The sequence below is a fragment of the Lissotriton vulgaris genome, chromosome 4_1, assembly GCF_964263255.1.
Source record: "Lissotriton vulgaris chromosome 4_1, aLisVul1.2, whole genome shotgun sequence".
Lineage (NCBI taxonomy): Eukaryota > Metazoa > Chordata > Amphibia > Caudata > Salamandridae > Lissotriton > Lissotriton vulgaris.
This window is the reverse complement of record NC_141691.1, coordinates 2,060,209,669-2,060,236,001: the sequence shown is the minus strand read 5'-3', so window position 1 is coordinate 2,060,236,001 and position 26,333 is coordinate 2,060,209,669. Positions and strand designations below refer to the sequence as shown.

Genomic DNA, 26,333 nt, shown 5'->3' with positions numbered 1-26,333 from the left:
CAAGCTGACAATTTGTCCCAATTTACTCTCATAGCTGGCATAAGAGTTTTCATTAACGTTATTATTCTTTGAGGGAGAGCAGCAATCAACTGTTCAGGCTTAGCACCACCAACTTGCAACCCATCCGCCGCTATAATGGCCGCCCAATCACCACCTAATTCGTTTGCGTGATTTTCCTGACGAATCTTAGCCCATACCGGTTGTGGTACAACATTGCCGAACAACATATCGATATCGGCAAGATTCATTACCGTAGCATATACGAGCTGCGATAATTCTTTGTAATACCCTGCAGGATTTTTGCGTGGGTCAGGCAAAGATTGCTTCACCTGCAACACTTCCGATCTTTTCCATGGGAGATGTATCCATACTCTCTGAAAATACGGCAGGATAGGTGGAACGTGAGCAGCATCACCTGGCATCAACACGGGTGGAACTTCACGCATAGGAAACTGACCAGACTCATCTGGCTGTCTTTCAATATCCTCAACAAACAAGGCTTGAGGTATAGGAGTGGGACGAAAAGATAGCAACCGTTCAACGGCTCGTCGAACGTTAGTATCCACTATTAGTCCAGCCGAAAACTGAAGCTGTAAATCAGACAACGCGGTCAGCACCTCGTCAGGTGCGTCGGCCGATATCTGATCACGAAGGACCTTGCACATCTCCTCGAACACAAATCTCTGGGTTGGTATATTGAACTGACAAAATGTGTCGAGTACAACACGGGGTGGATTTCTAAGGGGGTGCGTCATCCAACCCATCGCCATGTTATATAGCGAAGCACGTTCCCTATTACCTGGAAGCTGACTAAGTCTCTGAGGACCATCTGAACCAGCGGACCCAAGAACAGGTCCGAGTGAATGAAAGAAGCTAGCCGCAAGAGGAGAATTACGACTACGAGTAGAGGGAGAAGTATAGGACACAGGACTAACAAGTGAAGGAGTAGGAACAGAAACAACAGCAGGAGTTAACAGAGCAGGAGCAGTAGCGTGAGCAGGAGTATGTGGAAGCGGAGGAGCAGTAGGAATAGCAACAGACGAAGGAGCAGGAACAGTCGGAAGGACGGGTGCAGGTTGAGGAACAGGCGGAGGAAGAGTAGGTGCAGGAACAGGTACAGGGGGAATCACAGGGGCTGTGGTACCCTGTACGTACGGAGGTGGCGATTTCATAAGATAAGACATTAAAGGATCCTCAACTGCCTCATTCTTCTTTTCCTGCTCCGTAGGCAAAGTAGGATAGCATTTATCTGTAGTCATACGCTGTAATCTGTCAAACACTTCCTTTTCCCTAACCTCCTTATCATGCTGAAACTGCTCTGCTTTCTTTACAATGGTCCCAGCACTATCTCGCTGATTTCGTTTAGTCTGTCTGATTTCTTTCTGTCGGGCTTCCTTACGCCACAACCGAAAGGCATCAAACATGGCCGGCCTTGACTTCTTCGCGAACAATTTAACCTCTAGATTATCTAAGATCGGGGCCTCGAAGCTACCATGTGGTGGCCAGCGAAGGTCACCATCTTTCTTCGTATATTTGATCCAGTATTCATTAAAAGTAATCGGGCCTAGCCCATGTTTGCTATACAGTTCATAAGTGGGAGTTCCAACCGGAGGTATCGGACACGAGTCCTCCAGTCGGGAATCCGTACCACAAGGTCTGAAACAACTAAACAAAGTACTGCGACCAGGCATCTTGCACACTAGCCGAGTTTCACAAACTTCAAGGGTTACGGGATTTACCAAGTCCCAGCAAAGAACAAAACCCTCGGTTTTTGGCGGCTGCAGTCGTCAAACAACACAACAAAGTACGCTAGCAAAGTGTCACCGACAAAAACACTCACACAGCGTTAACAACAAAAACACTCGCTAAAGTGTCAACAACCAAGAACTCTGGGAGCGACCCACAAATACTTAACTCAAAGATCGATGGCGTCTCCAGGAAGGCCCGTCAATCGTCTCGCTATACCAAGGTCTACGCCAGGCGCCAAAACAGGTCTACAGTCAGGGCAGCAGTCCGTCGCAGCCGTCAGGAGGCGGGAATCTTCGCGGGAAAAGTCTTCGGGCCACTTGTTTCGACAACAGGATCGATGAAGCGGAGTGCACCTTCCCTCGGAGATTTCACACGAAGTTCCTCACGATCGTCGGGCTTGGACCGGTACCACTGATGCAGCCCCACGTTGGGCGCCAACTGAAGGACTGGGTTCTTTAAGACCCAGCGGTGCCAGGGCACAACACCTGAAACCTTCGTGGGTAACCTGCTCCGGCGTACGAATGACAGAGACACGGGACACTTCCTTCGGCGTCAAAGATTCAAGGTTTATTTGCTGCAGGGAACACAGATATCACGACAAGTACAACTCGTGCAACTTGGGGAGACTGCTTCAAATTGGTTCTGTGGATCGCTCCTTTTATACAGTTTTTACCCATAGGACAACATGGTACACAAAGGTTTACAACCCAGTTCCCACCATTATCCCCCAGAGGGGTCGCTTTGGTCACTTTGATACACATAAGGTCCGGAACATAAGTGCAGAAACATTTGGCGGTTCCCAACTGTAAAAACCCATCTTCTCAACATTAGTGCATTCCAATCGGCAGTAAAACAGATCGAAATAGGAACAAAGACAGGTGCAGAGGAAGACGGAGACAGTGGGGAAATCGGAAAGGGTGTAAAAGGGGAGGTATCGGGAAACACGAGATACAGGCATCAAAGGGACGTGCCTAATGAGATGCACGGCTGAGACAATAAACCGGCACGGCGAGATGAGCCTCGAGCGGGGCCATCTGCCTTACAGTATCATCCCCCTCGTCATAAAGACACTTACAAAGGACATGTGTCTTCCGCAAATATCTTGGGAGTCCCAGGGTCGCGAAGCGGACATCGTCCGTTCGCTGGCTACTTGAGGGCAAGAGACAAAATGGATGCCGTATCTAAGATGGAACCCGTGGGTACAGATGAAAAACCCACATAACAAACGAACGGTTTAAGTTAGCACAGCGAAACTGCGCACACTTACTAAACTCGTCATTTGCGGTTCATAGATACCAGACTCGACCATATTCGTGCGAGTCGAAAACACCACTTACAATTGTCACGGAACCTCAGGATCCATGCCAGATTTTTTGGATATCCCCATTGAGATACATGTAGATATTTTAAAAATCTGGCACGGATCCGGCCCTCCAGGACCGGTTTGGGGACCCCTGCCCTAGAGGGTACACTGTGCACAACAGTACAGTGAGCATGAGAGCACTAGCAAAACACGGCACTTTGTGGGACACTGCACTAGAGAGCGCACCGTACAAGACAGTGCAGTGCACAAGACAGCTCACATCACTCTACATACCATAGTTTACTTGAGATGCCGATAACCAGATACAGCCACAATTTCAGGTACCGTTTTCATCCTACCATTATTTTGGATGTTTTTAAATTGGAGAGGTAAGTGTGTGGATATATATATATATATATATATATATATATATATATATATATATATATATATATATATATATATATATATATATATATATATATTCACTGAAAAAACCATAGGTTTCACACCAGTTATAGTTAGCTGGAAATTTTACTGACATAAAACCATTGAAATTCCCACGTTATAGTTAGTTGGACTCACTATAACTTGCGCGCCTGCAATGCACTGCTGATGACGTCACATATTACATCACTCATGACATGGTCAGTAACATCACTCATGACATCACTGATGACACCATCCAGGGAATGTGTGTCTTTCTGAAAAATCAATATGTTTTATATTTTAGTTTCTATTTTTCAATATGTGTTTCAAGGGTTACATTACACTGAAAGGAGGTCTGTCACTCGGTCACAAGGATGGTGTCACTGTTTTTTTAAATTCTTTTTTGTTGTTTTATATTTTTTAGTATCAGTAGATGTCTGTATGGTTTGGTGGGGGTGTTACTTAGCACATAGATGCATCAATGACTGACTCACTGTATGTGTTTTGAAGACAGCATATGTGCAGGACTGTATGGGTGGATGAGTGTGTATATGTGTGTGTTAGTGAGTGAATGACTGTCTCACTAGTGTCTTAATGAGTAACTACATATGTTTTAATCTAGTATATGTGAGTATTGATGTATATAAGTTAGTATATGTGAGAGTAAGAGATTGAAAGAGTTCCTGTTTAAATAAGTATGTGTTTCTATAATTGATTGTTTAAGAGAGTAAGTATGTGTAAGTTTCCTTAGGAGTAATGTGCTAGTGTGTGTATACCTGTATATTCAAATAAATGGATGATCAATAGTTTATTTGCATGTGTGATTATGTGTGTGAGTAACTTTTGGATGACTGTCGGTGTGTAACAGGATGTATAGGTGTTTCACTACATATGATGAGTGAATATATGTATGAGTGACTATATAGAACTGTTGGTGAATGAGTGGATATGTATATAGATGGTGGTATTACTGAATTGGTTTTGAAACTGGTATGGGTATCTCTATTTTTTTGAAGATTTTAGTTTCTATTTTTGAATTTGTGTTTCAAGGGTTACATTACACTGAAAGGAGGTCTATGACTCTGTCACAAGGATGGTGTCATGAGTGATGTCATTAGTGATGTCACTGACCATGTCATGAGTGATGTAATATGTGACGTCATCAGCAGTGCATTGCAGGCGCGCAAGTTATAGTGAGTCCAACTAACTATAATGGGAATTTCAATGGTTTTATGTCAGTAAAATTTCCAGCTAACTATAACTGGTGTGAAACCTATGGTTTTTTCAGTGAATTTAATAGGTTTTTTAAATGCTAATTCCTAACTATAACTAGTGTGAAACCTATGTTTTTTTCAGTGAATTTCAAAGGTTTTTTAAATGCTAATTCCTAACTATAACGTGTGTGAAACCTATGTTTTTTTCAGTGAATTTCATAGGTTTTTTTAATAGCAAATTGTTGGGCTGCACCTGGCTGATATTTGGGCTACATTTGTTTTTTTTTGTCTCTGGTGGCCATCTTTTGGCTACATTGGGCTACATTGGGCAACATTTGTGCTCTAACATATAAATAGCCTAATGTAGCCCAATATATATTTTTTCAAAGTTAATTTTCGTAAAAACCACTGGAGCATATATCTTGAGACATAGCAAAGACACATCGGGGTACCAGTCCCTACAATTTTGCCAAGTTTGATGGAAATCCATTCAGCCGTTTGGGCTAAAAGTGAGTTCGACCGCCCTATGGAAATTAACATGGGGAAAACGCGTTTTGGGACCCCCCTTTTATCTCGGCCCCCGCTTGACGAATCCCCCCCACATTTTCAGGGAAGGAGAGGAGCGGAGCGGGCCACGAACTTTAAGAAATTCGTGAAGATTCGTCCACCGGCGCCAAAGTTATTCCCAATAGAATGTTGCGGATTTCCTATGGAAAGTAGATCCTAACTATAACTACCTACTGGCGACCGCCAGTAGGTAATATATATATATATATATATATATATCTTGCACCTGTGCATCTGTGCTCTGAGTGAGAGAAGCTTGCTCTTCTGTATGTGTATATCTGGCCTGTGTGTGAGACCTCTTCGGAGTGTAGGAAGCTTGTATGTCTGCGTACGCCACCTTTCACCTACCCCTGCATGTCATAGACAAGCTCTGTAGAAGGGAAACCTGCACTTCTGTGTGTCTTTAACTATTATGAGTAACGGAAGCTTGTATGTCTGCGTCTCATGCACATGTGCATAGTGAGAGAAGCTTGCCCCTCTTTTGCAAAAGGAGGGCCTGTTCTGAGAGAAGGAAGCTTGCACTTCCATGTATGTATACCTGGTCTGAGTGTGGAAAATGTGCACTTTCTGAATGTGTTAGACCAGTTGTGAACGACACACACTTGCACTTCTGCATGTTCAGGGCCAGGGAAGCTTGCACCTACGCCAAGGAACACTACAAAACACACAGTATCAGTATACATTAAACAGCACACTCTACGAAACAGCAAACACGGTACTAGGCTGTCCTAGATAGCACACCGCACCAGACTGCATACCGAGCAAAGTGTAAAACACCCACTGTACTAGAAAGAGCATCTGACATCACACTACACTAAACACTGCACTAGAGATTACACTGCAAACTACAGTACACAGAGTACAACAGGACGGCTTTTGTTTAATAGTTCACACTGTGCAGCCTTCCCCGTGAGAGGACTGTACTGCAGCTTATACAGGCCCCAGGATCAGACACACAGGGTCTAAGGATGCAGAAACCCTCCAAGGACAGAAGGTGCTGTAGGCTGCATACACAGACCAGGCCTTCCTCGGATTATAATTTCACACTATGCAGCCTCTCCCGGTGAGAGGCCTGTACTGCAGCTTATACAGGCTCCAGGATTAGACACACGTTAGTTTCACTGTGTTCATGATCGAGTTCCACCCTGAAGGGACCCCCTTTCAATTGCTCTGGGTCACGGCCAGAGGCTCAGGACTTAGAAGGGGTCTTCTTGCAAATCCATGGGGTGGGGGTGAACGGCACCTATTACAAAACAACTAATTATCTCAAAACCATACCTGCACTCCTCCCTCACAGTGTGGGGTTTGTAGCACAAGGAGTTGCAGCCAAGGAGAGAAATCCCAGATGATGAAGCATGCCACGTCAGTGGGTGATGGAAGCTTTTGCTTGTGCCATATGTCTCTAGTACTTTTCTAAGTCTCTCAGTGGAGAATCAGTTGTTTTGTAATATCCGCGCAGGTCTCAAAATTTCCCTTGCACCCTCTATCCTCCGTTCTGTATTTTCGGGGAATGGGACCTGTCAGCTCAAGTCCACTTACCTTTATATTTCTTGATAATTTCTGGACACTGAAACTTCACCTCCTCACACCTGAAGGGACATAAATCATGTTAGTGTCACAGACACTCAGAGGCAAAGGGATATTAAAAGGAACAGCACAAACACCTTAGTATTAGAAATAAAATACTGACATCACAGGAGCGCCTGCAGGACAGCACTCTCTCACACACACACCCAACACCTTCACCACTAGGGGGCATCCGAAAGTGTTGCACACTCTGCCTTCCACTCTGACCCCATCTCTGCTCAGAACCTCGCAGGGATTAGCGCCGATAATACAAGCTTCAGGATCTCGGAGGAAACAGTGAAAAAATCAGCTACCAGCACACACGCCCACTCTCTCTCCATCTCTGTTTCTGTCTATTTCAAATCCAAAAATTCTTATTTCGGTTGTCAAAACCATAATAGATACATAAAACTCATTACTAAAATAGGAATATTAATGTCATTCATAAAACTCATTAGAATACATTCTCTACATATAGGTCATGACACATTACAAGGAAACTAGGACGTTTAAACAGTTTTAAGACTTCGAGTTCAACGTCAATTAGTTGGGAACTTTTAACCCACATAGTTTGCAAGACGGCTGGAATGCCAGAAACCGGTCCTCGGAAGCTTGTTTCCGGTCCAGGGAAGACATGGCTTGGCAGTTCGGGCTGGACTGTTCCCATGAGGCACAGGGTCATTCTGATTTGCATATGGCCATGTCTGAACTGGGGTGGCAGAGTGGGCTAAAGAACGGTGATGGATTAAACCCAGATCTTTTGACTGGGTGTGAGTGTTTGATTGATTCAGATGCTCCGTCCAACACCACTCCCTTTTGTACCGCTTTTGGCCGCCATAAGAGTGGCAGGGTATGCTCAGACGTGAGTCCATTGCTCACTTTGCCACTGGATTCAAGCAAGCCGGGCGAAGACGGCTGGAATGCCAGAAACCGGTCCTCGGAAGCTTGTTTCCGGTCCAGGGAAGACATGGCTTTGCAGTTCGGGCTGGACTGTTCCCATGAGGCACAGGGTCATTCTGATTTGCATATGGCAATGTCTGAACTGGTGTGGCAGAGTGGGCTAAAGAACGGTGATGGATTAAACCCAGATCTTTTGACTGGGTGTGAGTGTTTGATTGATATTCAGATGCTCCGTCCATCACCACCCCCTTTTGTACCGCTTGTCTATAGTTGAGCAGATCTGTTGTGACCCATACTCGACGCCAGAACCTAAGTGGCTTCAGTGCTAGCTCTTCTTGGATGGGGGGTAGGCCCAGGTCTAACCTTAACGGTAACAACAGGGTGCTTTGTGGATGTGACAGCAGCCCTCTTATAAATTTTGTTTCTATTTTAGTAGTATCAGAGCCTGGGGAGTGACCCCATAGCTCACACCATAAAGAGCTGCTGCCCTTGCTTGGCTCTTGTAAATCTCAAGAGCTGGGCTCACCGGCTTGAATGTCGATGTATTAGAGACTTTTGAGATTCCACCCACTAGCTGTGCTAATTTTAGATCGACGTTGACTTGCTGGGGTCGCCAGGATACATTTTCATGTAGAGTAACCCCCAAGTACTGGAATGTCGTGACCCTTTCGAGCCTCACACTACCCAAGATCGGATTGGGTCTAGTGGATGGAGGAGGATTGAATATCATGAATTTAGTTTTGTCAAGGTTTATCTCAAGGCCACGACACCGGCAGAAGTCCCCAAAACCGTCCAAGATTAGTTGAATCCCCATCGGGGACTTGGAAAGCAAGAGGGTGTCATCGGCGAACATGATCGCTGGCATCCTCCTGCCGGCCAGCCCGGGCGCATCATTATCAGGAATACCATCCAGATGAGAAATTACACCATTAACATATAGGCAAAACAGGGTCGTGCCAGGACACAGCCTTGTCTCACCCCTCTGGCGTCGGGAAATCTTGGTGACAGAGCCCCGTTTCTACCGCATCTGACTTGGGCAAAGTTTCCCATATGTAGCCTTATCAGGACATTCAGTATTTGAAGCGGGATGCCCAGATCTTGAAGAACCCCCCACAGTTTCACCCTCGGCACCAGGTCAAAGGCGGACCGGAGATCCACGAAGACCATGTAGAGGCCACCGCCCTCAGTTGTAACAGTTTTCCAGTACAAAAGAATCAGACGGAAAATCTGGTCCACAGTGGACGTGTTCGTCCGGAAGCCCGCCTGTAAGGAGCTGAACACATCATGGTCTTCCATCCAAGCTAGCAGATGATCAAGGACAAGCCACACAAAATTTTTTTGCGGGACATCTATCAAACTAATAGGCCTAAAGTTGGCTGGGAGCAGAGGAGAACCCTTCTTAAAAATTGGGACGAACTCTGCTCCCAGCCAAGTACAGGGCACCTCCATCCCCCTCAGGACTGCATTAAAGAGAATGCGTAAATATGGTCCCCAGATCCCTGGTTGATGCCTGAAAAGGTCCCCAGGGAGCTTGTCGAGGCCCGGTGCCTTCCCTAGAGCCAATTTGCTAATTGCAACAGATACGTCTCCCAGGTAAACTCCATAGGGTCAGTGGAGACATTTAAGAATGTGGGTCCCACCATGCTACCTTCATCCAGTTCAGGTGCATATAGAGCTTTGAAATGTTATTCCCACACCGAGGCATCAATATTTGGCTTGATCGCAGTCTTCGGTTCTCCTGAGCCTATGTTTACCAAGGACCAAAATCTGCGTTGGTCTTTGGCATCCAAAGCAGACGTTAAATTGGTCCACCTATTCAGGTCCCAATCGCTCTTTGCTTGGATTAATATTTTCTTATAGTGATGCCTTCTATCTTGGATTATGGCCAATTGGTGCCGTCTTTTACCGCCATAATCAATTCAGCCTTAGCCTTCCTGCAAGTTGAATTATACCAGGAATAAACTGGTAATCTACTCTTCCTTGCCACCGCCGTCTGTCTATTTCTCTGATTACCTGTGTCACTCTGTCTTCCTCTGTCACATTGCTTTGTGTTTCTCTCTCTCGCTGCCTCTATGAGTGTCTCTGCCTAACTCACTCTCTTTCAGAGAGCTCCAGGGATCTCAAAGGTAACTGTGAACATTCCTTGCTACTGCAAATGCAAACACTCACACTCACTATATGCCACACTCTCTACTTTGTTTCACTCTCTATCTCCTTCTTCAACTTTTTCTCTCTCTGTGACTCTAACAGCACAAAGATCATTGTGAACAGTTGCTGTTACTACACTCACTCCCTCTATCTCTGTGAACAATTGCTGTTACTACACTCACTCCCTTTATGTCTGTCTCAACATCTGTATCACTCTCTCTGCCCCTCGTTACGTCATTGTTTAACTGAATAACACTTGTCACCGCACACGGACGCTCACACACACACACAAAAATACACACACACTTTCTTTTTCACTCTCACTTGGTCTCTTTATCTCGCAGTTTAGGGGATCTCAAAGGCAGGTGTGACTAATCACACACACACACACTCTCACTCCCTCTTTCACTCTCTGCATATGCCTTCTGATCTTGTACTCGCTTTCACAATCTCCTGTCTGCACATCAAAATCTCAGTAGTGCTGACTACAATAAATGGTGAAATCCTGCATCCTGTCGGTGAAAGCCTTCGACCTGGAATTTCTACATGTCCTGCATCTTCGAATCATTGAATCCCCGGGACCCTGCACCTTGGACTCACTGAAGTTCTGCACCTCAGAATGTATCAAGCCCTGCACATTTTAGGCTATGAGCTCCTGCACCTTCTGCACCATGGAGTCTATAGGTTCCTGCCACTTTTGGGTCTCTGGGGGTCCCCCCCTTGGAGTCTCTGAGGTCCTGCACCCTGAGGACTTGTACCTTGTATTCTCCGAGGTCCTGCACCTCGGAGTCTGGGAGGTCCTGTACCTTGGATCCTGCTGCAAATTCCGTGTGTGGATATCTCGTTTCCGTCTACAGCCTTTGGGTTGACTGCGTCTTACTGGCTGCTTCAAACACCTCCCTCAGATGGGTCCTCCACTTTTCTTCTATCGCTTGTTGTTGTGAACTGCTCCTAGGTGTCGTTCTGTAAAGTATCAGAGGATTAGCCCCTCTGTTAGGACCCAAACTGCTTTCAGATGATCCTAAACCACATGCACTGGATATTCACTCCAGGGCAGCTCCAAAAGTGAAATGGTGCCACCAGCAAGCAGGGGCTCTTCTCTCCAATTCCTGCCTGTGTCTCTTTCACTCTCCTCTTCTCCACCTCCCTCTGCATTTCTCCTCCCTTCTCACTCCCTTCCTGGTCAATCGCCTTGGTCTCTCCTTCTACCTCTTTCTTCTTCCACCTTCTCTCTATTTCTCAGTATTTTAGTCTCTGTCGCTCTTTCGTATCTTTGTTGCCTTAAGTGAGGGTTCTAGAACACTTTCAAAAGTTTGAGGATTGATTTGATGCTGCCCAGAGGATGCTGTAGACTGAAGGGAAGTCCCTGAGGGACAAAAAAAGGTTTCTTTTCACCAAAAGCAAATTAAAGGAACAGGGTTGGGCTCATGAGGACTGGAGGATCGCTTTGACGACAGGAGCGATATTACTAAAGAATGAGTAAAAAATAAACGTATTACGACTAATTAATATCCAGATTAATGGAACTAAATCTAACAAGTGGAACTGAAGGGAAAGTATAAAGTGTCCTTTTTTATAGAAAGACCAGTGAATTTATTTATACCTGTATTTTAGATAATACATGACATTGTGACTCAGACACAGGTACAAGCCCATTTCTGTGCTCAGTGTTCCAGTGCATGCAGGACGTCTTAATTCAACTGCGACTTTCCCCAGCAGAGGGCAAAATCTTCGAGTGCCATTCCTTCATGGGCATCTTTATGGCACTGAATGATTTCGACATAATCCATGCTTATTTTATGTTGTCTCTCTTATTTTCAAAAACTGCTGCACTCCAACCACTTCTCTTTTTCATAATTTTTTTTCTTTTGAAGCCCTCACCGGGGCTGAAACCGATGGACTGATGTACAGCGAGTTACACATGTCAGGTGCACATATCACCATATGAGTAGAGGTTTGCTTTAAAATGTAATACCTGCTCTAAAGCTTTTCCCTTGGGAACGCCCTAGTGTTAATCACAGGTGGGTGAAACGTGTATCGGCACAGCCTTCTGAACATAAAGCATCTGTGCGGAATGCACCATTATGTGTAAACTCAGAATGTGAAATAATAAGCCTGAATAACAAAGGTATTATAAAATTGTAACTCTGCAACCACATCACTTTGCCTCAGTTTGAACAAATAGAGTACACGTCTCTCTACTATACCCGTCGTTCTCTCAGAATTTGTTGCTTTCATTTAGCTGCTAATTGCCCAGAAAAAGTTAGCAAATTCTTCCCACTCATTTCTATTGGTAATTTAACTCTGGATACTGGTACATTTGCAGTCAGATAGGCACCAGGGATACGTTATATATGTTCCTTAAACTAGGGCATAAAACTAGGGATGTAGCCATCTACGGCCCTACACAGGCTCCTTACTAAAGGATGAGACAGGGTTAGGAGAGGATGTGGGTTTTAGACATTTCCAATGATGTTCCAAAGCACTAGAGGGACATTTGAGGATGAGCACTGAAGCCGGAAAGTACAGAAGGAGGAAATCTTGAGGTAGTTTCTGTGGACAAAGGGGCTTTTCCTGGACACAAGAGAGTTTCCCTGGAGTCAGGGGGTATTTTTTATAGGACTAGGAGTCTCAAATGATTTTTGGGAAACTCAATTAATGTTTCTTAGAATGAAAATTAGTTTTTAAAGTCTGTGGATGTTTTGAGAACAACCCAGGGGGCCTCAACTCTGTTTGTAAGGTAGGAGAGTAGTTATGGTGTGATCTACATATAATAATTGTGTGAGGTGGTATTGCTCTGACAGCAGAGTGGGTTTCTGTGAGCTCAGGACTGACATTTGCACACTGCAGCCAGACCTGCTCCTTACACACTGAGAGGAGGACAATAAACAGCCTTACCTGTCCAGGGTGCTTCTGACATCCTGCAAAACAGAAGAAAGGACATCAGTTTCCACAACCAATTTTAAATTCTCGCAGACGTTTAGGTATTACTTGTGCAATTCAAGTTAATGCCAGGTTCTCATCTAAGGAGACACAAGGGTGCCGACCTCACACCTCAACACAGACAGTCTGTGATATTCTTAATAGGGCCACATTACAGCACAGCTTGTGGTATCCCAAATGGGCCCTCAAGACAGCAGAACTTCTAAATTCAGAGTGAGGGCAGATGGAGTACAGTCTGATATATTCTGAATGTGTCATGTATTATATTCAAGAGTTCCTGAGATCAGGCAGCATACCTGCTAAAACTCCTCCATCACTAGAAATAATTGCCGACATAGCAGAGAAACAACTGTATCCATGCTCAAAGTATACCGCACCAAAATACTTCTAACCCTTTTATACAGAATTAAATGAACCTCTGTAAAAAAACAAGGATTTTGGATAAAGCACAGTATTAGACCTTTAAGCCTCTTGTTTCTGTTAGAAAACGTCTATCCATACAAGCTGCAAAACGAGAACTGGGTATAACCCGTGCTCAGGAAAATGCACCACTGTCTCCTAAACCAGGGTGTTTTGGTTGGAAACAGGAGGCTCTTAATACCCTGTTGAGAATGGGTGACACTTGAAATGGAACATAAAATTATTTTCTATGTAAAAAATTGGACTTTGCTCTGAATTGTTTCAGTTTGAACAACAAATTATAAAATGAATAAATGTACATATTTCGGGTTAGGAAATCTTTAGGGGGGGGGGGCTTGGAATAATCTCGCAAAGTACTCTGGGGGGCATGTCTTTGACTTTTCTCACAGTCTTGATCCCAACGATTCAATTGGAAATAATTGCAGAAAGTTTAATGAAGAGATTACAGCGAACTTGGATAAAATACCCCTCTTATTAAGTTAAAACCCTGTAACCATCTATCTGCCCCATGGTATATTCATTAAAAGCAACAAAACTAGAATGCAGACAAGTAGAAAGGAAATCCCGTCTGTCTTACATGGAAGAAGACAAACCACAATAAATAAGTATAAAAAGGAGATACGCACAGCAAAAGCTGAGTTTTACACGATTCTATTTTAGCTGCCGCTAATAGTACAAAGAAGGCCTTTGAGATCTTCCGGGGCTTATCTAATCCGCAGGGCTTAAAACATGATATTATTCCAATGCAGCAGCCGTGTGATGATCTTGTGTCTTCTCTATAAAGAGATTCAGCAACATCTGGGAGGACATTGGTAATTCTTCTGAGGTGGAAGCTGCACCTTCCAGTGATAGCACCACCATGACTGCTGCTTCTTTCTCTAATGGAGATGCTTTAGAAATGTCGAGGCTTGGGAGTAGTCAGAGCACCCATTGGAGGATTGAATTCTTTAAGCCAATTACAGAGGAAATCTTGTTAACAATTACTTTGTCCACAGCGTCTGAAATCCCATTAGACCCTCTTCCACCTAAACAGCGGAAAAAATGGATGGATGGGTTGGTGCCACCACTAACATTACACTGTAATCAATCACTAAACGACTACTACCTTGCAGCTGGAAGAAGGCTGTGGTCCTGCCTCCGATGAAGAAGCCATCAGCAAACCCAGTGGTTTTGAGTAATTTCTCACCTTCCTTTCCAGGTGAAAATTCTGGAGCATCATGTTATCATGTTAGTAAGATCTTATCTTCCTTCTTAGAGTCTTACCTTTAGACTGGGCCATGGTACAGAGACTGCACTGTATGAGATCCGTATGAGAGCAGAGAGTGGTCAGTCTACAGTTCTAGTCCTGCTGGATTTGTTGACCGCTTTCGATACGGTCAACCACCACACCCTGCTGACAAGGCAGGCATACTTGGGGGTTGGTGGAAGTGGAAAAAATCCTATTTGCAAGATCGCTGTCAGGCGGTGGCGCTACCCCCTTATGTTAAAATCTAGACTGCAGTGTCAACATTATTGGCACCATCTTGTCCCCCTTTTGAGTCCATTCGTGCTCGTAAGCGGCAGCCATATTAAAATACCATGGCCTCTCTGCCCATCGCCCACAGCCAGCGCGTCTCTCTCTCTCCTGACCTCGCAGGCATCCCCCGCGCGCTGACAGCCCCCGCTCTCACATGCGTGGGCCATAAACCCCAGCAGCGCAACCCTGCCTCGGAACCCCACCCTGTTCCCAGCTCAACACCTCCCTCCATTCCTTTCATGATCCCGGGTCCTTTGATAAAACCCCTTTTCCTGTGTGCCCGATTGTCTTACTCGTTCCCAAGCCGCCACCTGGCCCTGCGGATGCTGTTTATCACCCCCCCCATACAGTAGGAAGCTTCCCCCATCAAAAGATCCACGAGTTGATCAAAGCCCCCACCCCATGAGATCCGATTGACCACATACATTCTGTGGATCGGCGGAATGTCCAGCTGCGCAACAATCGTCACCTGTTGTGACCGGGGTGGGGACTTCTACTGTAAATGTGTGTGGGAAGGGGCCTGAAGCGGGGATTCCAAGGATGTCCTTCCATACTTCAAAGCATTTGCAAGAATGTGCCACATGCAATAAACTGTAATAAAGATCATAAACCTGTGTATAAGAGGCCAGGCCTCAGAGATGCGGTTAGAGCACCTCGAGAAGATACCCTGTTGTCTGATTTGATGTGTTCTGCTCCGTCGGAATAAAACTTCTGTTTCCTGCCTTCCAGTCTCCAGCGCCTGCCTCTTTGTTTGGTAATTCGAGTGGTATTAGAGGCGGTTAGCGCCGGGCAACTCTGAAAAAGGTCATCGGCCCGTACCTTTTTCCCCAATTGGCGTCCCAAACGTGGGGCCCATCAGCGACCCGTGGATCCAGTGGGAGAGGTCCTGACGACATAGTGAACGACTGCAACGATCGGGAGAGCTCCTGTCCGATAGACCCTCGTCTGACAGCCGATCATCCGAACTTCACTGGTTCCGAACAGACCTCTCTCGAGTGATCTACGGTCCTGACTGGGAACCATCAGGAGTGCCGCGACGGTCACGAAGAGTAGAGGATGATCAGGCGCTGGATTCGGAAGACAAGAAACTGTCCATGCGGTCCGGGTAAGGTCGTGTAACACGACAAACTGCGAAATGATTGTTTGATTTGGAAAATACTAGTATTACTCTTTGAATTGTTGGTTCTTTTGGAGATTCGCTGTCTGCAAACGGAGAACAACAGGCTTTCTCTTTGCAAGCAGTGAAGGATAGGTAACGCAGACTTTTGTCCCCGTTGTAATCCGTCGTGCCTATCTTCCTCCCCCACTGATTGATTGTTTGGCCCGAACTGTTGTTTGCGGATTGTTTTCTGGAGATTCTCTGTCTGCAAACAGGGAAGAACAGGTTCTCTCTTTGCAGGTAGTGAAAGGGTAGGTAACGCAGACTTTTGTCCCCGTTGTAACCCGTCGTGCCTACTTATTCTCCCCATTGATTGTTTGTTTGACCGAACATTGACTGTTCGATATTGGTTCTTTTGAGGTATTCACCGCCTGCAAATAACGTAGAATAGAAATATTCTGTCTAGTCTTTGCACGCAGTGATAAGATAGGTAGTGCAGACTTTTGTCCCCGTTGTAATCCGTCATGCCTATCTTCTCCCCACTGATTGGTAGCCTGTTTAGCCCAGACCGCTTATTAGAGATGAACCATCCAGCTCCACTGGAAGGCACCCCTAATAAGGACATGTTTATGAAGCATGGATTGATCGCTATAGCTTATAGCAAGCTGTGGCATAAATATACGAAGCAGGATCAGAAAAGTCAGTGGCCACTGATAGGATCCTTCGACGAGGATAAAATAAGCGCGCTAGAAACAGCCCTTGGGAAACACAAGACAACGCCCACTATGCTCGATAGTCTCGGCATGTGGCGCAAAGAAACAGAACAACGTAAAAAGAAAAATGAAAGTAGGTTGGAAAAAGAGCTGCAAAAGGCAGCCCACCTAGCAGCTAAGAAATTAGAAGAAGAAATTAAGGAGAGAGAAGAAGGCAAACAGAAACAAGAATTAGCGACATCAAGCCAGTGTCCAGTTAGAACGCCCTCTACGCTCTACCCTGAATTACCCTCGAAACAGCGAGCCAACGATGATCTTTTGTTAGGTCCTCCGATCATCTACATGCCCCCTCCATATGCCCCTTCCCAACCCTTAGCACAGCACCCACCACCCTCAAGCACAGACGAGAGTAGTACCAGAGCTTCGGTCCCCATGGCCTCCGCGCCGGCCGAACCCCGTGTACTAGAGACAGCACAAGCGACAGTGTTAGATGACCCAGAGACCCGAAAGACAGATTCCACAAGAACGAACAGGTTAAGCAAAGATGAGCGAGCAGGGATCTACAAGGTAGTGAGGACACTGGTAGAAAGAAAGGAGAGTGGAGAGCACATCACGGATATGTTCAACTCATATGCAGGGAGCCACAGAAGGCACTTTGCCGTACGACTGTGTTATCATGCCCTGAATGCGTATGAGGTCCGATATCGAGACAAAGGTCCCGAGAGCCTGACGACCCTATATAGAAAGGTCGATATCGGGGACGAGGGCGAGTGTGATGTGACGGACCTCCTTACATGTACACTTGAGGTTTTCCGCCACCTCACTGAACAAGAATCGGAAGCTAAACCTACGACACCCGTAGCGACCGAATCACAAACTGAGCGAGCTACACCATGATGCCAATAAGAGAGGCTGCCCCCTACTGGGTTCCCCCACGAGGTCTAGGAACACACAATGACGTCAACCACCAAGATGCAAGAGGGAGGGCAGTGTACAACTGGGTCTACCAGCCATGGGATCGTTAAAATATTCTGACGTTCCGGAAGTCTCTGCTCGATTTACGAAAGAACCCCACTGCCTTCTACACTGAATTAGGTACAGCCCTAGGTTCAACGATTATGACCCTGGCTGACATCGACTTGTTTTTCGGGTTATGTCTGCCAGCTGATGTGTGGAAGCAAATCCGGAAAGTCGACCACCTTGAGCTGTTCGGACATACCTGGTCACAACTCGATGGCATAGATAGGCAACGAGAACCTGGACAAAAACCTTTGAAACCCATTTTGGAACTTCCAGACAAAATTGTACAGAAATTGAAAACCCTGATCCCAGAAAAGAAAGTGGACTGGTCGATAGTAACGGCCTGTCGTCAGAAACCCCAGGAAGACGTATCGGAATACTTCTCCCGGTTTGAAACGGTGTTCTCCGATTACAGTGGCCAGGACATGACCACTGCAACCGGACACCATCTGTTTGTCCAGAATTATGTAAAGGGTTTGTCACAGGAGGTCTCTCAGAAACTGCAGGCCAGTGAAAGTAGTTGGGCGGCCTCCAAACCTGCGGCTATCCTTCAGATGGCCCAATATTACGAGCACCAGAAAAATGAAAACGATAGAGCGATAGAGAAAAAGAAGAAAGATTTAAAAGAAAGGGTAATGATTGCTCAGTTGCAAGGGGTGACTGTAGGACGAGAGCAATACAAAGGGAACTTTCAGACAAATGTCCCTAGGAACGCACCTCCTAAAGACCGCACCCCAACACCCCATATTGGACGTAGAGACATTAGCGAAGACCAGTGTGCCTTCTGCAAAGGATTCGTCCATTGGAAATCCCAGTGTCCGGTTCTGCTGGAGATGAACAGAAATAGGGACCCCAAGGACGTAGCGGGTGGACCGAGAAATAGAGGACAGCAACGGGGGTCCGCAACTGACACGACTAACGATAGATCAAACAGACCGAATGCATTTGACCGTCCCCGACAGAACCAGTACCAACAGTCTGACTGCGACGATGCCCGCGACTTCGCATAGGACTGCCTAGGGCAAGGGAGGGATCCAGTCGAGCTCTATGTTGACCAGCAAGGTCCTTATGTCACCGCTAAGGTCCTGGGTACAAAGTCTCGATTTCTGTTAGACACTGGCGCGACACGTAGTGCGTTATCTAAACGACTGATTCCAAGGGGACCCTTGTCTGGCTCGCTTGTAACATCGATAGGTTTCGATGGAACGCCCTCCACTAACCCTTTGTCCACTCCGATCCCCTTTGACTTAGAGAACAACACAACTGACACAACGTTTTTGCTTTCCGCCAATACCCCTGACGCCATTATGGGACTTGACTTGTTGAAACATTTCCGAGCTACTATTAGATGTTCACAGGACGGAGTTCGAGTTTTCCTGTACGACAACCCAATTCTGCTCAGACATTGCCCTTCCCGACGCATGTTTTCCATCACTGACGCTGACTCGTCCCTACTTGACACTCTGCCTCCGTATCTGTGGGCAAAGACAGATTCGGACATAGGACGCATGATGATTGACCCAGTGCACATCACTGTTCGACCGGACGCGATACTCCCGAAACTCCCACAATATCGGATATCGCCCGAGGGCGAGAAGGCATTGGTAAAGATTATTCAGTCACTGACAGACGCAGGAGTGGTAGAGGAAGTGGTTAGCAATGTTTGCAACAGCCCTATCTTGCCCATCATCAAGAAACAAGGAGAAGGAGATGAGAAAGCGTACCGCTTCATCATCGACCTTCGAGAGATCAACAAAGTAGTTGTACCCCAGTACCCCGTGGTCTCAGACATCACCACTATCTTGACTTTGATTCCTTCTACTGCCACCACCTTCACTGTCATTGACCTCAAAAATGCTTTCTTCTCTATCCCCATCCATCCAGACAGCCGATACCTCTTTGGCTTCACCCTAAAAGCCCGCTCATATAGATTCTGTCGAGCACCCCAAGGCTACACAGAAAGCCCCAGCATCTACAGTCAGGCCCTCAAGAGACAACTGGATGGAGTCCAGTTACCCGATGGAGTGGTGTTGATACAATACTTCGATGACATCCTTTTGGCGGCCGATACCACTCCACTAGCAGTCACAGCCACCATTCAACTCCTGCACTTCCTTGCGGAAAATTGCCACAAGGTCTCCAAGAAGAAGTTGCAATTCTGCCAACCCCAGGTCACTTACTTAGGCCACCTTTTGTCCAAAGACGGAAGGAAGCTTACTCCTGACCGGATCCAAACCATTCTTAAAACCCCTGTCCCTAAGACTCAGAAACAAGTCCGCTCCCTACTAGGCCTCACCTCCTTCTGTCGGCAGTGGTTGCCAAACTTCAGCCTCATTGTGAAACCGCTGCTTTCTCTGCTAGCTAAAGATGTCCCCTTCCCCCTCCCTTGGACCCCTGAATGCCAATCCTCCTTCATAGAGCTACGAGATGCCCTTTGTTCGGCCCCTGTCCTAGGAACCCCCGACTACACAAAGCCCTTCTCCCTCTACACTCACGAAAGGGAGGGATGTGCTTTGTCTGTCTTGACCCAGTCCATTGGCCCAAAGCAACCACCATGCGCTTACTTCTCAGCCACTCTTGACCCCGTAGCCAGAGCCTTGCCTGCCTGCCTTCGAGCTGTAGCTGCCGCTGCTATCTCTATCCGACAAAGTGAGGGGATCGTGCTCTTGAATTCCCTCACGGTATTAGTACCCCATGCAGTTGACACCCTCCTGAACCAAACTAAGATGCAACACCTGACGAGTGCACGACTGACTGGATACGAACTGACTCTGCTTGCACCTCACATCACCCTGAAAAGATGCACCACACTGAACCCGGCAACTTTCTTGCCCCTACCGGAGAACGATCCAAATGTGTCCCCTGTACATGACTGTGTGACCCTCACAGACGAACAGACTAGAAGTAGGGTTGACCTCAGAGACACGGCTTTTCCTGACCCTGACCGAGAGCTGTGGGTGGACGGCTCTTGCATCAAACTCCCCGATGGCACTTCAGCTGCCTATGCAGTCACCACAGCCCAGACTGTAGTAGAGACAGCCCGAATCACACAGCGATCTGCACAGGCAGCAGAACTTATTGCCCTGACACGAGCATGCATCCTAGCAGCAGGAACCACAGCAAACATTTACACCGACAGCCAGTATGCCTTCGGGGTGGTTCACCATTTTGGACTCCTTTGGAAGGAGAGGGGATTATTGACCTCACACGGCACCCCCATCTTACATGGAGATCTAGTCTCCGCCCTGATCGAAGCCGTCCTTCTCCCCAAACGACTTGCGGTCATCAAATGCCAAGCACACAAGAAGGTGACAGACATTATTGGACAGGGAAATGCACTAGCCGACATCACTGCTCGGACCACAGCTGAAAATAGAACGACGACACGCATGTACGTGACCAGGTCACAAGCAGAGAAATGGACAGACGCTAGGGACACTATTAGGGACATTCAAATGGCTAGCTCACAACACAAATTGACTGAATGGGCACGGGTGGGACTGAAAGACGATGAAGGCTGCTGGCGGACAAAAGACACGAACAAATGGTTGCTACCTGACTCATACCTGATTCCCATATTGACTATGGCACACTCCCCTGCACACATAGGATCAGCCCCCATGATCGAACTTGTCTCCAGAGTTTGGCACAATGACAAAATCACAGACTCCGCCAAACGTCTGGTCCAACAATGCTTGATATGCTTGCAACATAACCCCGGGAAAGGAACTGTAGTACCCCGGGGAGGGTTTGGGGTCCCCAATCACCCATTTGAAGTCCTACAGATGGACTACATCCAACTAGACAGATGCCAAGGCCTGAAATACGTACTTGTTGTGGTGTGTGCATTCAGCAAATGGGTGGAAGCATACCCAACCCGTGACAACACTGCTATGGCCACTGCAAAAGTACTGTTAAAAGAATTTTTCCCTCGCTACGGCCTTTGCAGAATTTTATGGAGTGACAATGGCCCCCATTTCGTAGCCGAAGTTATCCAGCTCATCTTGAAGGGGCTGGGTGTAAAACAGAAGTTCCACGCAGTCTTCCACCCCCAGTCTGCTGGACTTGTTGAACGACACAATGCCACACTAAAACTAAAACTAGCTAAGATAGTGGCTACCACAGGACTGAAATGGCCAGACGCTCTCCCACTGGCATTGCTATCGATGCGTTCCACCCCCACCAAACACCACTTGACACCTTACGAGGTCGTTTTCGGCCGACCCATGAGCGTCTGGTCTGCACCAAAACCGACTTCCATTCATGACGTCCCGGATGTCCTAATGTCTGATTAATTGTATAAATTGACTGAAACTCTGTCTGTCATTCACCAACAGGTGCTGCATGCCATCCCTGACGCTTCCAGGGGTCCCGGACACAACCTGCAACCCGGGGATTACGTGCTAATAAAGAATTTCCAGCGCGCCAAGAGTCTGGAACCCCGGTGGACGGGCCCCTGGCAAGTCCTCCTCACCACCCGAACAGCTCTTCGAGTGGAAGGAAAACAGACCTGGGTGCATGCGCACCACTGCAAACGGATCCCCCCGACTCTGACGACGACTGAAGACGTGACCACCCAGGAAGAGCTCCTGAACAAAGACCGACCATCATTAAACTGCTATCCAGACACAGAGACACTCAAACTAGCAAAAATTCCTGACCCCACGGTGCCATCCAGAGAAGGGTATAACCTGCGACGAAAGGGGGGAGTTTCGGCTAAGTAGACCATTGACTAAGTCATAATTCTCAGATCGGTGGCCTAACACTACAAAGGCTGTCAGGAGAGAAAGCCAGACGAGGTCTTTGGTTCTGCCCGCTACCGAGCTCCCTCGAAGATAATGGAAGCACCCGATAAGAAGATGATGGAAGCGCCCGATAAGAAGAAGGTGGAAGCAACGGGACACCCGAAAATTCGCTACAGAAACCCAAAGACTGACAAAATCCACAGTTCAAAGACGATTGCACTTTTTATCATGATCCTCTTCTGCCTCCTCCTCATGACCACACTCTGGATTGTGGAAGAAAGCGCACCCGCTCATGAGACATTCCTGACCACTGCACAGCCTACCACCATGAAGGAACATTATCTGATTTCTCTTTCACCCCAACTCAGAGAAAGGCGAAAGGAGTTTTGGAACAACTCCTTCGTGCAACTGCTGCACCAACACAATCTTGCCACCAATGCCACCAACTGCTGGATCTGTGGGTTGCTACCCCACGCCACTGGACATTCGATACCCTTCATCCCTTCGCCCTTCTCAATTCACGGCTCCTGCCTTGCTTGGCTGATCCTCTTGCAAGAGAGCTATAGGGATAATGCCACCTCCAGCAAAACTATGACGCATTTCTTTCATGAGGTCTGGCGAAACCAAACGAAGACACACTTCTGCCCGCAGACCTCCAACGACTCTATCCACATGGACATCCCTGCCAAAGAACGGATTGAAATGCAGGTGTTCAACAATCCGACCAGACCCACCTTCTCCTACCTTCGGAAGCGAACAGCCGCCACCCTGACTGTGGCCCTATCCGTCATCAACGTCACAGGCCTTATGTGCATAGAAGGGCTTGAGACACAGCTGGTGGGCCGCAGTGCCTGCCGCATCACCAGAACTTTGGACTCCACCGATCCACCTTCCTTTGTATCCTCTCCAAACATGTACTTTGTTTGCGGCACAAAAGCTTACACCTGGCTCCCCAAAGGCTGGGGGGGCACCTGTTTTATCTCCTTCATCCTTCCTCCGACCTATGTGGCTCCGGCGAATCACCATAGACAAAAACGAGCCAAGGACATTGAACAAGCCGATTCTACAGGAGCACAGTTCCTCGATGCAATGAAGGGACTTGTTCCACTCTGGGGCCCGATGGCAAACAGCCGTGCCATCCGACATTTGACTCAGGCAGTCGAGACAACAATGAACATCACAGCTGGTATCCTTGCAAACAATACAGCCGAGCTTCAAGCGGTCCGCCTGGTGGCTCTCCAGAACCGCCTTGTTCTAGATGTGGTTCTAGCTGATCGTGGTGGAGCATGCCGCATTATTGGGTCCAGCTGCTGTACATATATACCGGACAATTCACCCTCAGTGTACAAAGCCATCGAACATCTCCACAGACTCTCCTCAGAAGTTCACCAGGAGCAAGAAGAATGGTCGCTTGGTGGATGGTTTTGGAGTACTGTTAAGAACTGGGGCTGGAGATTGTTTACTATTATCCTGATTCCTGTGGTTGTAATATGTGGGTTCTGCTTAGGAATTCAATACCTGCCGCCTCTGTGTTCGCTATGTGCGAACTGTATCTGCCCTAAGACTGTGGACTTTGAAAAAGAACGCATGAGAGCACTGTATGACATTGAGGTTAGGAATATGATGCAGATAGACATTGATTAGACAAGCTGGCTAGATATGTTGAAAAGGGAGGACTGTTAAAATCTAGACTGCAGTGTCAACATTATCGGCACCATCTTGTCCCCCTTTTGAGTCCATTCGTGCGCGTAAGCGGCAGCCATTTTAAAATACCGTGGCCTCTCTGCCCATCGCCCACAGCCAGCGCGTCTCTCTCTCTCTCCTGACCTCGCAGGCATCCCCCGCGCGCTGACAGCCCCCGCTCTCACATGCTTGGGCCATAAACCCCAGCAGCGCAACCCTGCCTCGGAACCCCACCCTGTTCCCAGCTCAACACCTCCCGCCATTCCTTTCATGATCCCGGGTCCTTTGATAAAACCCCTTTTCCTCTGTGCCCGATTGTCTTACTCGTTCCCAGGCCACCACCTGGCCCTGCGGATGCTGTTTATCGCCCCCCCATACAGTAGGAAGCTTCCCCCATCAAAAGATCCTCGAGTTGATCAAAGCCCCCACCCCATGAGATCCGATTGACCACATACATTCTGTGAATCGGCGGAATGTCCAGCTGCGCAACAATCGTCACCTGTTGTGACCGATGTGGGGACTTCTACTGTAAATGTGTGTGGGAACGGGCCTGAAGCGGGGATTCCGAGGATGTCCTTCCATACTTCAAAGCATTTGCAAGAATGTGCCACATGCAATAAACTGTAATAAAGATCATAAACCTGTGTATAAGAGGCCAGGCCTCAGAGATGCGGTTAGAGCACCTCGAGAAGATACCCTGTTGTCTGATTTGATGTGTTCTGCTCCGTTGGAATAAAACTTCTGTTTCCTGCCTTCCAGTCTCCAGTGCCTGCCTCTTTGTTTGGTAATTCGAGTGGTATTAGAGGCGGTTAGCGCCGGGCAACTCTGAAAAAGGTCATCGGCCCGTACCTTTTTCCACAATTATCAATCAGTTTTTAGACATATTAAACAGGGGGGCAAGGTTCAGCACTGAGCCTGGTGCGGTTTAACATTTATATGCAGCTTTTAATTTCTCCGATAGACGCATCATATTTCTGTGGTTAATTATGCAGATAAGCAGCTGATTCTATCTTTTAATATTAATCAGCCAGATGCTGTAAAATCTTTCCAGGCCTGTTTAGTCGATGTTGTACATGGGATGAGTGCAAACTGCCTTAAACTAAACAGGAGTAAGACCACATTTTTATGCTGCTAGGCAAAAAAGATTTCGATGCCACTAGCGATGAATTTCGGGCCACTCCCGACAGAGACTGAGTTATGCTTCTCAGAAGCAGTACACAATCTTGGAGTCACTTTTGATGATCCTCTTTCCTTCGAAAAGTAGTTTCACTGGATTCGGTGGTATAGGTAATAGGGTAAGGGGCCTATAGGTAATTCCACTAGGTATTATGCAAAGGTCCTAAGTAGTGACGGTGCTCAAAGGGGTAGAGAGAACCACCTGCCTCTCTAGGTTCTGTGGCAAAAGCAACAAGACATTAACAAAATGTACACGTAAAATCAACCAGGTATATTCCAATGGGAATCACACACAAAACACAAAATCAATCTATTATTTTGTCTCCTGTTTTCCTTTCTTTATCTTTTTTATTTTGATCTTCAAGTTTTCAGTTAGTGAACAGTTCCCAAGCCAACACATGTTTCGTCGTCTCAGTAGAGTTGTACATACGACTTGTTCACGGCTGAACAATTTCACTGTATTGCGGTGTCTAGTGCTGTGCAGCAATATTTACAAGCCACACTAATCCTGTGGCGTGAGGTAAAATCCTGATTTTTCGATCAAGAGACTGTATAGAGTTCAGGTGGCGGCAGCAAACCTGGTATTAAACAGGCCACAGAGATCCGCTGCTTCCAAGGCTCTGAGGGGGCTTTATTGGCTCCCTGTGGATCAGAGGGTTTTCTTCAAGGCGATGTGTCTTGTGTTTCAGGTCCTACAGAATAAGAGCCCTAAACCGCTGCAGCATAGACTGAAAAGATATGCTCCAGGGAGGGCGCTACAGTCTGCAACCGCAAATCGTATTAAGGAACACAAGTTCACGAGGTTCGACAAGGGGGGTCGAGCCTTCCCGGTGAAGGCTGCCTGGATTCGGAATAGGAAACCGTCTGAATTGAGGCCTCGACAGATTTGCTGAATCTTAGGAAAGCCTGGAAGACCTGGCTGTTTCCTAAATAATGAAATGAATTAAATGAATGAATAGCAATTTTTTTATCGCGCAACTAAGCCCGGTGGGCGTCAAGGCGCATAACCAAACAATACCAGCTATCAGAGTATACTCCTATTACGGGTGGCCTTGACAAAACACCAGGTCTTGAGCGCTTTTTTAAAAGAGGACAGAGAAGGTTGCATCTTAATCTCATGAGGCAGCAAGTTCCATAATTTG

General features: G+C 46.9%; 1 protein-coding gene across 1 annotated transcript in view; it reads right to left on the bottom strand.

Annotated features, from left to right (window-relative positions):
- LOC147724967 (E3 ubiquitin-protein ligase TRIM39-like) overlaps positions 1–26,333 on the bottom strand; it is a 49,153-nt gene that overhangs the window by 21,447 nt on the left and 1,373 nt on the right. The window contains exons 2-3 of the mRNA XM_086967095.1: positions 12,775–12,797; positions 6,802–6,851 (exon numbers count right to left, since the gene is read on the bottom strand). Of these exons, the coding sequence (XP_086823221.1) occupies positions 6,802–6,851; positions 12,775–12,797 (73 nt within the window). The remainder of the gene's footprint in view (positions 1–6,801; positions 6,852–12,774; positions 12,798–26,333) is intronic.